General features: G+C 51.6%; 1 protein-coding gene across 1 annotated transcript in view; it reads right to left on the minus strand.

Moving 5' to 3' along the window:
* The window catches only part of SNED1 (sushi, nidogen and EGF like domains 1), an 84,458-nt gene that overhangs the window by 41,383 nt on the left and 28,889 nt on the right, over positions 1-14,186 (minus strand). Inside the window, exons 4-12 of the mRNA XM_025888522.2 lie at positions 13,520-13,682; positions 10,594-10,719; positions 10,229-10,342; positions 9,965-10,078; positions 9,738-9,851; positions 2,089-2,214; positions 1,715-1,819; positions 1,339-1,452; positions 654-770 (exon numbers count right to left, since the gene is read on the minus strand). Of these exons, the coding sequence (XP_025744307.1) occupies positions 654-770; positions 1,339-1,452; positions 1,715-1,819; positions 2,089-2,214; positions 9,738-9,851; positions 9,965-10,078; positions 10,229-10,342; positions 10,594-10,719; positions 13,520-13,682 (1,093 nt within the window). The remainder of the gene's footprint in view (positions 1-653; positions 771-1,338; positions 1,453-1,714; positions 1,820-2,088; positions 2,215-9,737; positions 9,852-9,964; positions 10,079-10,228; positions 10,343-10,593; positions 10,720-13,519; positions 13,683-14,186) is intronic.

The following is a 14,186-nucleotide window of genomic DNA, read 5'->3' on the forward strand; positions in this document are numbered from 1 at the left end:
GTAAACGTTGTGAAACGCTAACATTCTCCAAGTTCAGTTAGATTTAATAAAGCCCTAATGAATTTTTTAAAAATCAAGGATTCTAAAATCCATTTGCAAAAATGCTGAGTGGGAAATGATGCCTATTCTGAAGGAAACCAAGTAGTGACCAGGAGGCCACAGAGCAGAACCGCTAACTGAATAAGCAGCATTTGGGCTGGGGGAGACCATGCGGGCACGACACACGGACGCTGGGTGACCGAGCAGAACCGCAAATTAGGGTGAGCGGGGGCCCTCTCTGCCCTGCCCTCCCCCGCCCAGCTTTGCCCTGCCCTGCCCTGCCCTGCCGTGCCCTCCCCTCCCCGCCCTACCCCGCCCTCCCCTCTGCCCGCCCTGCCCCGCCCTCCCCTCTGCCCGCCCCGCCCCGCCCTCCCCTCTGCCCGCCCCGCCCCGCCCCCTCCCAGCCCCGCCCTGTCCCGCCCTCTCCTCCTCTGTCCGCCCCGCCCTGCCCCGCCCTGCCCTCCCCTCCCAGTCCTGCCCCACCCTGCCCCGCCCTCCCCTCCTCTGCCCGCCCCGCCCCGCCCAGCCCTGCCCTCCCCCCTCCCAGCCCTGCCCTGCCCCTCCCTGCCCTCCCCTCCCAGCCCCGCCCTGCCCCGCCCTCCCCTGCCACCCACCTTTCTCGCAGTGCCTGCCGTGGAACCCTCGGGGGCACTCGCAAGTGTAGGAGTCCTCGTGGACGTCACAGGAGCCTCCATTGAAGCAGGGGTCTGAGTCGCAGGGTGATGGCAGTGCTGCAGGGGCACAGGGTAGTCACCCTGACATCCCAGCTGGATCCAAGGCCACTTAAAAGACACTCTTTGGGGGGAGGGGTCTTCACACCAGGCTCTACGGCCCTTCTCTGGAAATGCTTTTATTCTCGATTTTTCCAGAATTCACCCTACCTCTCTTGGGAGCTAGGATTGAGCTGCGGTGCACAAATGTTTTCGTATCAACACCTCCAGCATCTTCACGTGTAATTATACAGTATGCAAGCCATTATTTGTACTCAGAAATACACAGTAGTATTTAATCACATACTTAATTAGGCATGAAGTATTTTAATAGCTAAGCTAGGGGCTTAGGGAAGAGCTTGTAGGCATCCAGGGGTGCTTTTCCTGCTGTGAGCTTCCTGCAGCGGAGGGGGTAGACAGCCAGGCCCCAATACAGAGGCCGACAGCAGGAAAGGCGCACACATCCACAGGGCCTCTTGTGGGCCAGTAGGGAAGCCCTGGCCTCTGCCTGTGTGGCCCCCACTTTCTCCTAACACCCTCTCCCTGGCTTCTAGGTGGGCCTGTGCCTGTAGCCCTACCCCCCACTCACAGTGGCTGACGTTGTGGTCCGTGTGGCAGACGCAGAGGTAGCTCCCACCGTACTCCATGCAGTAGCCCCCGTCAGGACACTGTGTGTTCATGTTGCAGGGAGTGGCTGTGACTTCTGCAGGGAAGGAAAAGGCCCATTCATCTTCCTGGGGACTTCTCATCCTTGAGAAGGATCAGGTGGCCCTGCCAGCGTGGCCTGGTTCAGGCACTCTGTGGCGGGCCCCCTCCTGGGGTGGGCGTGGGGGATCACGAGACCGCTAGTTAAGGGTCTGGCTCTATGTTTGGGGCCCAGACCCAAGCCACCAGCTATCCTCCGGTTTGGGGGATTTTCAGGGGCAAGGCAGGAAGCGTGCCCCGATGCAGCCCTGGGCACTTACCAAATTCACAGAGGAGCCCAAAGAAGCCTGGGGGGCACTGGCAGAGGGTGGTGTTGGCCCCCAGGCATCTGCCACCATTACGGCACTCACAGTGGTCAGGGTTTCCTGCCGTAGATCGAGGGGGAGCCTCCATTGTGGGGGTGCTGGAGGATCGGGGCCCTGTCCTGCTTCTGACCCTGCCCTGCTCCTGTGGCTACCTTCCCATGAACACTGCTGTGCAGATACACACACATGCATGTGCACACACACACTCTCTCTCATCCCCCCACCCACTCATGGGTGTTTGCACACACACCCGTTGCCTTCCTGTATGCACTACCCACAGGAGAACCCTGCCCTGGACTGCAGCCCTGGTAGCCCCTGCCCAGACTCACTCTCCCTGCAGTCGGGCCCAGTGAAGCCCTGGGGGCATTCGCACACGTAGCCCTCATCTGCATCCACACAGGTGCCCCCATTCTGGCAAGGGGCTGAGAGGCAGGCATCCGGCACTGGTTGGCTTCCTGCAAGAAAGACAGAGGTCCCCAGAAGCTGCACGGAGAACATGGGGGAAATGGGGCCAAGGGTCCCCTTGTCCAGACCCCACAGCACTCAGTTCTCAGTGCAAGTGGGATTTAAGCCTGAGGCCCACTTTCTGGAAGCTGGTTTCTAGCTGCCCCTCACCATCTGAGTCCCCTCTGTGGAGCAGAAGGTGAAGCAAGAGTATGGAGACCCCACGGTGTGCACCAAAGGGCCCAGCTAAGACCAGAGGGCTCCAAACAAATGCTTCTAATCAAGCATCTATGTTAGCAACATGGTTGGGATTTTCCAGATACAGTTTTTGTTGATTTCTAGTTTAACTACTGTAATCAGAGAACACAGTCCTTTTCAACTGATTGAGCTTTATTTTATGTCCTACAGGATGGTCTGTCATGGTGAGTGCTCCATGAGCACTTGGAAAGGAAGTGAGTGTTTGCAGATGTCACTTAGGTCAGGTGGGCTGACGGTGCTGTTTGCATCTTTGAGGTCCCTACTGATTCCTGCGAATCACTGAGAGCGGCGGGTTGGAATCTAGATACAGATCTATTTCTCCTTGTTTTCCCTTCATGTGTTTTGATTCATGTTCACAGGTGCAAGTACATTAGAATTGCTATGCCTTTTTGATGCCTTGACACCTTTGTCATAAAAGACCCCTCTGTTCCTGGCAGTATTCCTTTCTCTAGAGTTTAATCTGTGCTATGAATATAACTTCTCCAACTTCTCTTGATCAGTGTTTGTCAACCTATTCCTTTTCATTGCTTAGATGTTCGATTTCTTCATGTGGTTCAGAATTTATCTTTTAAATAATATATGGCAAAATTGACTTTTGCTCGAGGTACACTTCTATGAATTTTAACATGCGTATAGATTTGTGTTGCCCCCACCACAATCAGGACACAGAACATTCTGTTACCCCAAATACTTGCTTGTTGTATCTTCAGGGTCGCAGACTCCCTGCCTTCGTGAACCCCTGGCAACTACTGATCTGTTCATCACCGCAGCTTTGTTGCTTTAAGATTACTCATGAACAGTATGTAATCTTTTGAAACTGGCTTCTTTCACTCGGCATAAGGCCTCTGGGATCTGTCTCTGTTGCGGGATCAGCAATCATGCGTCCCATGAACAGGGAGGGACATTTGGGTTCTCAGGTTTTGGTGATTGTAAATAGACATGCTATAAACATTTGTGTATTTTGTGTGAACGTAAGTTGTCATTTCTTTAGGGTTCATAGCTAGGAATGGTATTGCTGGGTCATGTTATAAGTATGTTTTACTTTATGAAAAGCTGCCAAGCTGTTTTCATAGGGGCTAAACATTTGGCATCACCACCAAAACTACGTGAGAGTTCCCACAGTTCTGTGTCCTCACCAGTCAGCGCTTTTTATTTTAGCCATTCTGTTAGGTTTGTGGTCACATCTCATCGTGGCTTTAATGTGCAACGCACCCATGGCTGATGATAATGACACATGATTACATTTGTTCACCTGCTCCAGATATCCTTTTTGGTTAGATGTCTGTTCAGATCTTTTGTCCATGTTTTGGTTGGTTTCTCACAGGTGAGCGTGGAGAGTTCTTTATGTGTTCCAGACGCCAGCCCTTTGTCAGACGGGAGTGCTTTGAGCACCTCTCGAAGCAGGCAGCCTGTCTTCTCGTTCTCTTGACCGTGTCTTTCACAGAGCAGCCTGTGTCATTCTGTTGAGGCCCACTTCTGTTTTTCTTTGCTGGAGTGTATTCTGCATGTCTTATCTAAGCACTGTTTATGTAACCGCAGGTCACACAGATTTTTCTCTTATGTTCTCTTCTAAGAGTATTTTCCATTCAGGTCTATGATTCATTCTGACCTAATCTTGTACAAGGTGTGAGGTTGAAGTTCAGTTTCCACATGAGAATGTCTAATTGTTCCAATACCATTTGTCAAAAAGATCATCCTTTCTCCACTGACTTGCTTCCACGCCTTTAAAAAACCCTTGGCTGTATTTTTGTGGGTCTACTTCTGGATCCTCTCTTCTCTTTCACGGATGTATGCATCAGTCCCTTTGCCAATACCACAGGATCTGGATCACTGTAGCTTTGTTGTAAGTCAACACTAAGTAGTGTGATGCCTCAAAATGTATTCTTTTCCAAAATTGTTTTGGCTATCTTAATTCCTTTGCCTTTCCATGTAAATTTTAGAACCAGCTTGTCCAAAGCTACAGAAAACTCTGTTGACACTTTGGAATTATATTAAATCTATCGATCAGTTTGGGGAGAACTGACATATTTACTATGTTGAGTCTTCCAATCCATGAACATGGGTTGTCCTTCCATTTATTCAAATCAGCCTACAAGTCCCGTACATGTTTTATTAGATTTATACCTAAGTCTTTCAGTTTGGGGGAAGCTATTATAAATGGTATTGTTTTTAATATTTTGGATCACATTACAATGCCCAAGGTAAGGAACTCAGGAGTTCATAGATAGTTTAGGGTTGCAGCCTGAGATCCCCCTCTCTGCAACCTCCCCATAGTTTCAAGTGTTCTGGGGCTGCCCTTTTTAGTCCTCTGGCAAGAGAGTTGGGGCTTTTATTGCCCCATGCTATGACTTACTTCCCGTGAGTGCACTCATGGTGGGTGGACAGAGAAAAAGAAAAACGAATGGAAGTTGCCCAGCCTTGTGGAGCCATAGGACCTCCAGTTGGAGACTGACCCAGTCAGTCTGGGTCCCTGAGGGAATCCCTCCTTTGCTGCTATTGTTGGTCCTGCTTCTTGTGCCCAACGAGGGGCTGCTCTTGGAGCTCTTTCCATCCATCTGATGCTCACTTCTGGTCTGGGAGTCCTGCTTTGAGTCCAGGCAGGGGGGACACCAGAGGAAAAAAATGGTGAACTCACCACTGGTTCTGTGGTGCTTTGAAGCTTGGTCCTCTTCCCCAATCCACCTGCTACTACTTATTTTTCAGAGTCCTCAGATTGCTACTCCATGCATTCTGTCCAGGATTTATGGCTGCATTCAGTGGGAGACACAAGGTAGAGTGTGCTTACTCCATCTTACCCCAAATCAGAAACCCATTCCAATTTTCAAATTATTTTCAAATTATCTGTGTCTTTATATTTATGGTAGGTTTCTTGTAGATAGTATATAGTTGCATCTTGCTTTTCAATTCAATTTTACAATGTCTGCCTTTTAATTGGTGTGTTTAACCAATTAATGTAACTATCAATATGATTAAACCTATCATCTTGCTCTTGGTTATCATTTGTCCCAATTATTCTTTATTCCTTTTTTCTTCTTTTCCTGCCTTCTGGATGAAGTGTTTTTAGGATTCCATTTTATTTCCACCACTGGTTTATTGGCTATAACTCTCTATTATTATTATTTTTTCTTGTTCCTCTGGGTTTATAATAATTTTAACTTACTGTAGTCTACCTTCAAACAATATCACACCACTTCATATATAATGTAAGGCCATTACTATATTATTTCCATCTTTCCCTTCCTATCCTTTATGCTAGACACTGCTAAACTATGGCTTGCAGAGCAAATCTTGCTTGCCACCCATTTTAAAAAATAAAGTTTCATTGGAAAACAGCCATGCCCATTCATGTATTGTATGTCTATGGCTGGCTGCTTTTGCATTGCACTGGCAGAGTTGAATACCTGTGATCACATGGCTCATAAAGCCAAAAATATTAATATCTGGCCCTTCACAGAGAAAGCTCACATATTCTGCTTTAAGCAATTGAGGTCATACATTTTATTTCTTTAAATGTTATAAACCCCATAACATATTGTTATTTTTTGTGTTAAAATTATCTTTAAAGAGATTAAAAAGTAAGAAGAAAAGTATTTTACAGGCATACCTTGGAGATATGGTGGGTTCAGTTCCAGACCACTGTAATAAAGCGGATATGGCAATAAAGCAAGTCAAATGAATTTTCTGGTTTCCCAGTGCCTATAAAAGTTATGTTAACGCTACACTGCAATCTATTAAGTGTGTAATAGCATCATGTCTAAGAAAATGTACACACCTTAATTAAAAAATACTTTGCTAAAAAAATGGTAACCATCATCTGAGATTTAGTGAGTCATAATCACTGAACATAGATCAGCATAACAAATGTTACCATAAATTAAAATTTTGAAATACTGCAGAATTACCAAAATGTGACACAGAGACACAAAGTGAACAAATGCTATTGGAAAAATGGCCCCGTTGGACTGGCTTGGTGCAGGGTTGCCCCAGAGCTTTAATTTGTACAGAACACAGTATCAGTGAAGGGCAATAAAATGGGGTATGCCCGTTTGTCTACCATTTCTAGAGCTCTTCATTCATTTGTGTAGATCTGGATTTTCATCTGGTGCCATTTTTCTTCAGTCTAAGGAATTTCCTTTAATGTTTCTTACAAATCAGATATGCTGGTGATGAATAATTATCTGTTTCTGCTGTCTGAAAAATATCTTAATTTCACCTTAATTTTTTTTTTTTAAAGATCTATAAGATCTTTTTTTTTTTTTAAAGATTTTATTTATTTATTTGAGAGAGAGAATGAGAGAGAGAGAGAGCATGAGAGAGGAGAGGGTCAGAGGGAGAAGCAGACTCCCTGCCGAGCAGGGAGCCCGATGCGGGACTCGATCCCAGGACTCCAGGATCATGACCTGAGCCGAAGGCAGTTGCTTAACCAACTGAGCCACCCAGGCGCCCTTTCACCTTAATTTTTGAAAGATAATTCTCCTGTGTATACTACTGGGTTGATAGCACACTGTCTTTGGGCTTGCGTTGTTTCTGATGAGAGGTCTGTTATCATTCTTGTTTCTCTGTATGTACTGTGTCTTGTCTTTTTCCTCTGGTTGCTTTTCAGATGGTCTCTTTGTTATTGGTTTCCAGCAGTTTGATTATGATGTGTTTTGTGTGATTTTCTTCATGCTTTTCTTGGATGTGTGGGGTTTAATTTTCATCGAATTTAAGAAAATATTTGGCTATTACTTCGTCATTTGTTCTCTGTGCCCTTCTGCTCCCCTCCCTCCTTCTGGGACTCCACACGAACATACACCAGACTGCCTGTTGTGTGCCCCACAGGTCACTGAGGAGATGGTCTTGGTTGCAGTCTCTCTCCCTCCTGTGCTGCTTGTTGGGTACTTTCTTGCTTCAGTTCACTGATCTTTCCTTCAGCAATGTCTAACCTGTAGCTAATACAGCCAGTGTATTTTTTATTTATTTTTATTTTTTTAAAAAGATTTTATTTATTTATTTGACCAAGAGAGACACAGTGAGAGAGGGAACACAAGCAGGGGGAGTGGGAGAGGGAGAAGCAGGCTTCCCGCCGAGCAGGGAGCCCGATGTGGGGCTCCATCCCAGGACCCTGGGATCATGACCTGAGCTGAAGGCAGACGCTTAACGACTGAGCCACCCAGGCGCCCTGCCAGTGTACTTTTTAAATTGAGATTTTATGTTTTTTATTTCTGGAAGTTTCTTCTCTTATATCTTCTTCTTCTACTTTTTTCCTCAACGGTCTTGAGCACATGGAGCATGTTCACAGTAGATGATTAAACATTTACATCTGCTAATTTCATCATCTCTGCCATCTGTTTTATTGATCTATTTTTCTCCTGGCTGTGGGTCATATATTCCTGATTCTTAGTATGCCTGATAATTTTTGTTTCTTTTTCCTGGATTCTGTTATATTCCTTCAAAGAGTATAGGGTTTGATTCTGGCATATGATTAAATTACTCGGGATTGTTTTGATCCTCTCAAACTTTCCTTTAATATTTGCTAGGACAGGTCAGATTAGCCTTTGTTCTAGTGTTTATTTATCCATACCAGCAAGCTGATACCCCAGTGAGGACTCTACTCAGTCTTGGCCCTGGGTGTGAGGAGCTCTGCATGCACTCTGGCTATAGAGAAGCAAGTTATTCCCAGTCCTGTTCAAGTTCTGGGGATTGTCTGACTCAGCACTCCCAGGGATTCTTTGCCCAGCCTCTTGGATTTCTCCCCGACTGTGCTGAGTGAAGAGGCAAGGAGTCCTTCTGCATGTCTTCAGAGATTCTTCTTGCACTCTCTCCAACCCCTCTTAGTAGAATTCCAGACCCACAAACTGCAGCTACCAAACTAGAATCTCTGTCTTCGTGACCCAGAGACTCAGAGGAACTGCCAGAGTCTGGATCCCCTTGCTGCACAGTGGCCTGGAAACTTCCTGTAGGCAGACTTGGGGGCAGTTGTAGCGTGCTCTTCACTTCAGTCCCTCCTCCCAGGGGTAACAAACCTGTGATGCCTGTTGTCCAATGGCTGAAAACAGTTTTCATATATTTTGTCTAGTTTCTAGTTTTGATGGTGAGGGAAATTCCCAGAACAATCTTTCTTGGCCAGAAGGATCAGAATGGGTACCATTTTTTAAAAATTATCTTTAATTTTTGGCCAACTTCCTGTTGAATCTGGTTAGAATGTCTAGACTGGTACCTTGTAATGTGACTAGTAAGGTTTTACTAGGGGTGAAAGTGTCAGTTCTGTTGTTTCTTATTGGTTGCTTTCATTTGCATTATTCTTCCTGTACAAAAGGTGGTTTCTCTGCAAAATCTTTGAAATCACTGATCTGTTTCCTAATATGAATTTAGTTAAATACACAGATATTTAGATAACAATCTGGGCAAGGTGAACTGTGACCCATTACAGTGATTTTAAGCAACCAAACACGTAAGGTTGCCCCTTTCCTCCTCCCCTCTGCACAGCAGAGTCTCACCCTCTCCTCAGGACACGGCCTGTCCTATGTGTGGCCCTCTGACCAAAGACTGATGGAGGGCATAGCATCCGTCTATATCCTACTTATGGGTAAAATTTAATTTCCTTCTTAAATTTTTAGACTCAAACTAAATCTGACAAGCTTGTCTTGAGCATCTCCCAGGGGAGCAGCTGCCCATGCTGTGGGCTTTGCTATCGCTGGCACAGGAGCTGGGCGAGGCCTTAGGTGGTCAGCGCCATGTCAGATGCTAACAACCTGAATTTATTCTGTGGGTTGTAAAATCGAGTTGGTTTTTTAACTGATCTACCAAGTCATAACTAGCATTTAAAACAACATGAAGTAGAAACTAGCAGATTTCATCACATGTGATAAAGGTCAGTTTTCTTGCCAACCCCTGTGGCTTGTTCCCTTGCATGGCAAGGGGTCTGGAGTAGGAAAGAAGGGTGTTAAAAAGCCAAGAATCTAAAAAAAATAAAAAATAAAAAAATAAATAAAAAGCCAAGAATCTCCTGAGCAGGAAGAGGGGCCCTGAGAGGGTGGCCATTTTGCCCTGCATTTCATAGATGGTGACGGGGACTGGAGGCAACAGGAGGGAACAGGAGGCACGCTCAGCCCTGCACTGCACGTGGTGGCAGAGTCACAACTGGCACGGCAGCTCAGGGGACAGGCTGGCGCAGGCAGGGCTGAGGAGACGGCCCCCCCGGGCCAGAAGTGGGGCTGAGCTGGACAGTGAGGGAAAGGGACTGGGTGGCTGCACGGGACCGCTGTCACTGGGGGCTTCGGGCGCGGGCCGTTACCCGTCTCACAGCGAGGTCCCTCGAAGGGCTCTGCGCACAGGCAGGTGAAGTTCCCCACAAGGTCGACACACGAGCCCCCATTGAGGCACGGGCTGGAGGCACATTCGTCCACATCTGGGGGCAGTGGAGGCGGGAGCTTGGCTTGAGCCAGCCTTTGACTACCGGGCACCCGGTGTGGGTGTGGCTGGATGGGACCCCCCCCCCGCCCCCCAGGGCCAGCCCCTCACCCGTCTCGCAGGCTGCGCCTGTGTAGCCGGCCAGGCACAGGCACACCGCCGAGCCCCGCTCTGCCTGGCACTGGCCGCCGTTCTGGCACTCTCTGGTGTCACATGGAGACAGTGCTGCAAGGGCAGAGGAGTGGAAGGCGTCGACCCTCTGGCCGGGCCCCTGGGGACTCCTGCTGCACCCCATTCTGGAGGCATCAGGCTGTGGGGGGACCATTCTGATCATCCTGCCCCCGGTGGGTCCAGAGGGCCCAGGCACACTCTTACCTGTCTCACAGGTGGGCCCCCTGAAGCCAGCCGGGCACCTGCAGCTGAAGCTGTTGACGTCATGTGTGCAGGTCCCGCCATTCTGACACGGATGGGAAGCACATTCGTTCACATCTGAAAAGCAGGGCAGCCTGGGGCCTCAGTGGAGAAAGCCAGGTTGGGGAGGATCTGCCTGGACCCCTTCTGGCCTCACTTCCAAGGGGGCTCAGTTCCAAAGAGGCAGCTGTAGCCCTGGCCCACTGTGCTCACCTTCAGGGAGCCGCAGTGTTTGCCCCCCACCCCCCAACAGCGCATACACCATGGGGACAGAGACCCTTGACCTTGGGCCCTGGGGTCACTGGCTGTGCTGGTGGGTGTAAACTTACCCAGGTGACACCTCCTCCCTGTAAAGCCTGAGAGGCAGGAGCAGGTGTAGGAGGGGTTGCCCGTGACACAGTCATCAATGCACTTGCCGCCGTTGAGGCACGGGCGCAGGGCCAGGCACACGGAGGCTGTGGACACAGCAAGGAGCAAGCTGTCCCTTTCCTCCCCTGACCCCAGGGGCCCGTCTCTGAGGAATGGCTGTGCAGTCTGCTGGCAGCCCAGCATCCACAGTTAGCTTCCCAGGTCTCCCCCAGGGTGCCTAGTGCACCTGTATGTCCTGCTGACGTTCGGGTTCCTGGGCTGGGACTCTGGCTTCCCCAGCATCCATCATACCCACAGCACCTTTTTTTTTTTTTAAGATTTTATTTATTTATTTGTCAGAGAGACAGAGCATGAGCACGGGGAGTGGCAGAGGGAGAGGGAGAAGCAGACTCCCCACGAGCAGGGAGCCGGATGCGGGGCTCGATCCCAGGACCCCAGGATTGTGACCTGAGCCGAAGGATCAGACACTTCACCAACTGAGCCACCCAGGCGCCCCCCCCCCCCCAGCACCTTCTTATCCCTTTAATCCATCAACTTCCAAATTTGTCTGAGGAACTAAGACGACACAGACCCAAGGGTGCCCAGCAACACAGGAAGACATGAGCGTGCTTCATTGGAAAAACAACGTGGAAGAGGGGGACCCCCATGGGAACCAGAGGTGGTGGGCAGGGGAGCCCTCAGACCCTCCGAGGTGGGGATGCAATCTGATCTCAGCGCTGCCAACAGTAATTGCAGAAACCCAGGCCCAGCTGCCCCTCCAGGTCTCCCCGTGTAAACCAAGAGGGCTTCCCACAGAGCTCTGGAAGGCAGGGCTTCTCACGTCACGGCCTCCTGGCCAGGGAGAGCCCCCAGCAGTCACCAGGGAGCACCCAACCCCATGCCTGGGCCCTCTAGGACTGGCCGCCCACCAGCTCAGGAGGCCCTTCCCCTCTGGAGAAGTAAGGCTACTGACATCTGCAATAAAGGAGCACAAATTGGCAGGGAACAAGAGCACCCCACCGTCTCGGATCTCCTGTTACTAGGGGGCCTGGGAGATCTAGAGTGGCATCAGGGGGAGCAAGGGGGGGATGTTCCTGGAAGGACGCTGTGGCCCAGAACACCATCAGGGCTAAGGGCACCTTTTGGACTGTTCCTGCTCCTCGTGCATACCCTTCCACTCAGCCACACTGTCGCTCAGCCGGTCGTGGTCTGGCTACCCTGTGGAGTGTGCTGGCTGTCTGCATGAGCCCTGTTTCGGGACCTGCCTTTCTCAGGAGCTAGACTTTCAGATGTGGATGCACTGCCTCTCAGGTGGGACCTGGCCCTCCCTTCCCAGCAAAGCCTGTGTGTTGGGTCCATCTCCTGGGCTTGCAGTGTGGCCATGGGGAAGCAAGGGGGCTCCTGTGCGCACTAGTTCAGAAGGCCCAGCAATGCCTCCTCCATCTACTTCCCTCAGAAGCCTGTGATAGCGGGAGAAGCACGTCTGCATGCGAAAGGGATCCCTGGGGGGACTGGCCAGACCAACCTCGGAGGATCTCATTTCTCAGGGTCTCACAGCCTGCAGCCTTTGTAGAGGGCATGGGCCTTCCACACCTAGACCCACACCTGTACACACACCTGCACCCATATGTACAGCCACACCTGCTCAGGCTTGCATCCACACTGCACTGACGCCTGGTCACAGCAGCCCACATCTGTACCCATGCCTTCATCTTGAACCACAGCCCAAGCCCCTGGCTACTGGGAGATGACAAGCCACCAGACCTTTCTGCCATCAGAGACAGAATGATGTCCCCATCCCCTGGACCACCACTACCCAGAGCCCAGGTGGGCAGAGTAGGCGGCCTGGCCTGGGGCTGCAGGAGACCTTGCATATTCCTGGGTGTCCTGCCTGCCACTTTGGGGGAGGGGCAAAATGATTGGCTCCTGGGCTCCCTGGCTTGTGAGTTCCCCCATCCCCTACGCTCAGGCTCAGGCCGGGGCGTACTTGGTGCTCCAGTGAGCCGGTGGGCTCGGGTTCCCCAGGCATCTCTCACTGGGGCATCATCCCCAGTCCTTGGTGAGCCTTCCGGCCCATGGGGGCATGCCTGCCCTCCCTGGCCCTGGCCCCTGAAAAGTGCTGGTCTGGATGGGTTCCACCTGCGCTGGGTTCGCTCTCAGAGAGCTGGTGTTCCCGGAGGTGAAGAGGCCCTCTCGGTGGCCTCGGCCTCCTTGTGGGTGGGAGGTGAGTCTGCTAGGACCCTCCCGACACTGGCCTCACTGTGGCCTTTGCAAGGCCTGTGGTTAGCTCTCCACCGAGTGGCTAAATCTATCACCTCCTCTCCATTTATAAGCATGATCTTTCAGGAGGGTCTGCGCCTCCTCCAGGGCCATACAGGGGAAGGGGTCAGGATGCATCCTTCCGCCCTGGGGTGGACCTTCCCCCCATCTGCCGCATGTAAAGCGCCTGCCTTCCAGGTGATCCCGGGGACACAGGAGACCGGGGTGGTGCCCCTCCCCGGCCCAGGACGCAGCCTGGGAGAGAACGAAGGGAGAGCATCGACTCCTGTGGCCCCAAGGAGGGGCGACCCCAGCTCCTCCACTTTGTACCCCAAACCTTGGTCTCCAACAGATTCCCTGGCCCTGGAGCTGAGGTAGGAAGGCCTCCCCAGGAAGAGACAGGGCTCAAGGGGCGAGCCGATACTTGCCCAGGTTCGTGGCTAGGGGGGAGTGGTGGGGGAGGCCATGCCCTCCTGGCCAGCAGCCTGCTCCGTCCCCGGCGTCCCGCTCCCGCCTCCAGCGCCCCCTTCACCCCCATCAGCGTCCAGCCCCCCCCCCCCCCCAGGGTCTGGCTCCCTCCTGTCGTCCCCCCACTCCCTGAGCCACCCCAACCCCCACAGCCCTGAGCCGCTGGCTCCATCCTCTTACTTGTATGGCTGCAGCCCCCCACGCGCACCTGGGCATCATCGATTCTGAACGCCCAGCGCCCGGGCACACCCACGTTGGTGGTGGTCTCCACCTCCGCCATGTCCGCCGTGCGGGAGCCTGGGATGCTGAAGTAGCGCCGCCCATCACCCGCATTGAAGCCGGCCTGGGAAGGTGGGGGTGGAGAGTGGGGGACAGGCGTGGGTTGGTCTGCAGGTCTCCCTCAGTTTCCTGAGACCTCCCTCCCCCATGGTGGCCATGGTCAAAGAGATGATGTGGAAGACGGCCTTACAATCCTGGAGCTTTATGGGTTTAGGGGTACCCATGCCACCCTCCATGTTGTGCCTGTCCTGATCAGCCACCTCCCAGCTGGGTGCTGACCCTGGCCACCGACACTGTTGGGCCCTGGCAGGCTCCCCTCACGCACACCTGCAGGGGCTCCCTCCCTAGGCTCTTGGCTCCCGTGGGGACCAGGGGCAGGTGTGACCTCAGAAGAAAGTAGATGACTAGGAAGGAGATGAGGGTCCTCCCATCGGGAGGGAGCACTCGCTGGCCCTGGGGACTTGCACCTGACCGCTCCCTCCACACTTGTGGTTTCCTGCTGGCCACAGTTCTGCGGGCCACGGGCCAGGCCAGACCCCCAGGACAGCGAGCGCACACAGAACCAGGA

Source organism: Callorhinus ursinus, unplaced genomic scaffold (assembly GCF_003265705.2).
Source record: "Callorhinus ursinus isolate GAN/ISIS: 27379988/994484 unplaced genomic scaffold, GSC_fseal_2.0 scaffold96, whole genome shotgun sequence".
NCBI classification, from domain to species: Eukaryota; Metazoa; Chordata; class Mammalia; order Carnivora; family Otariidae; genus Callorhinus; species Callorhinus ursinus.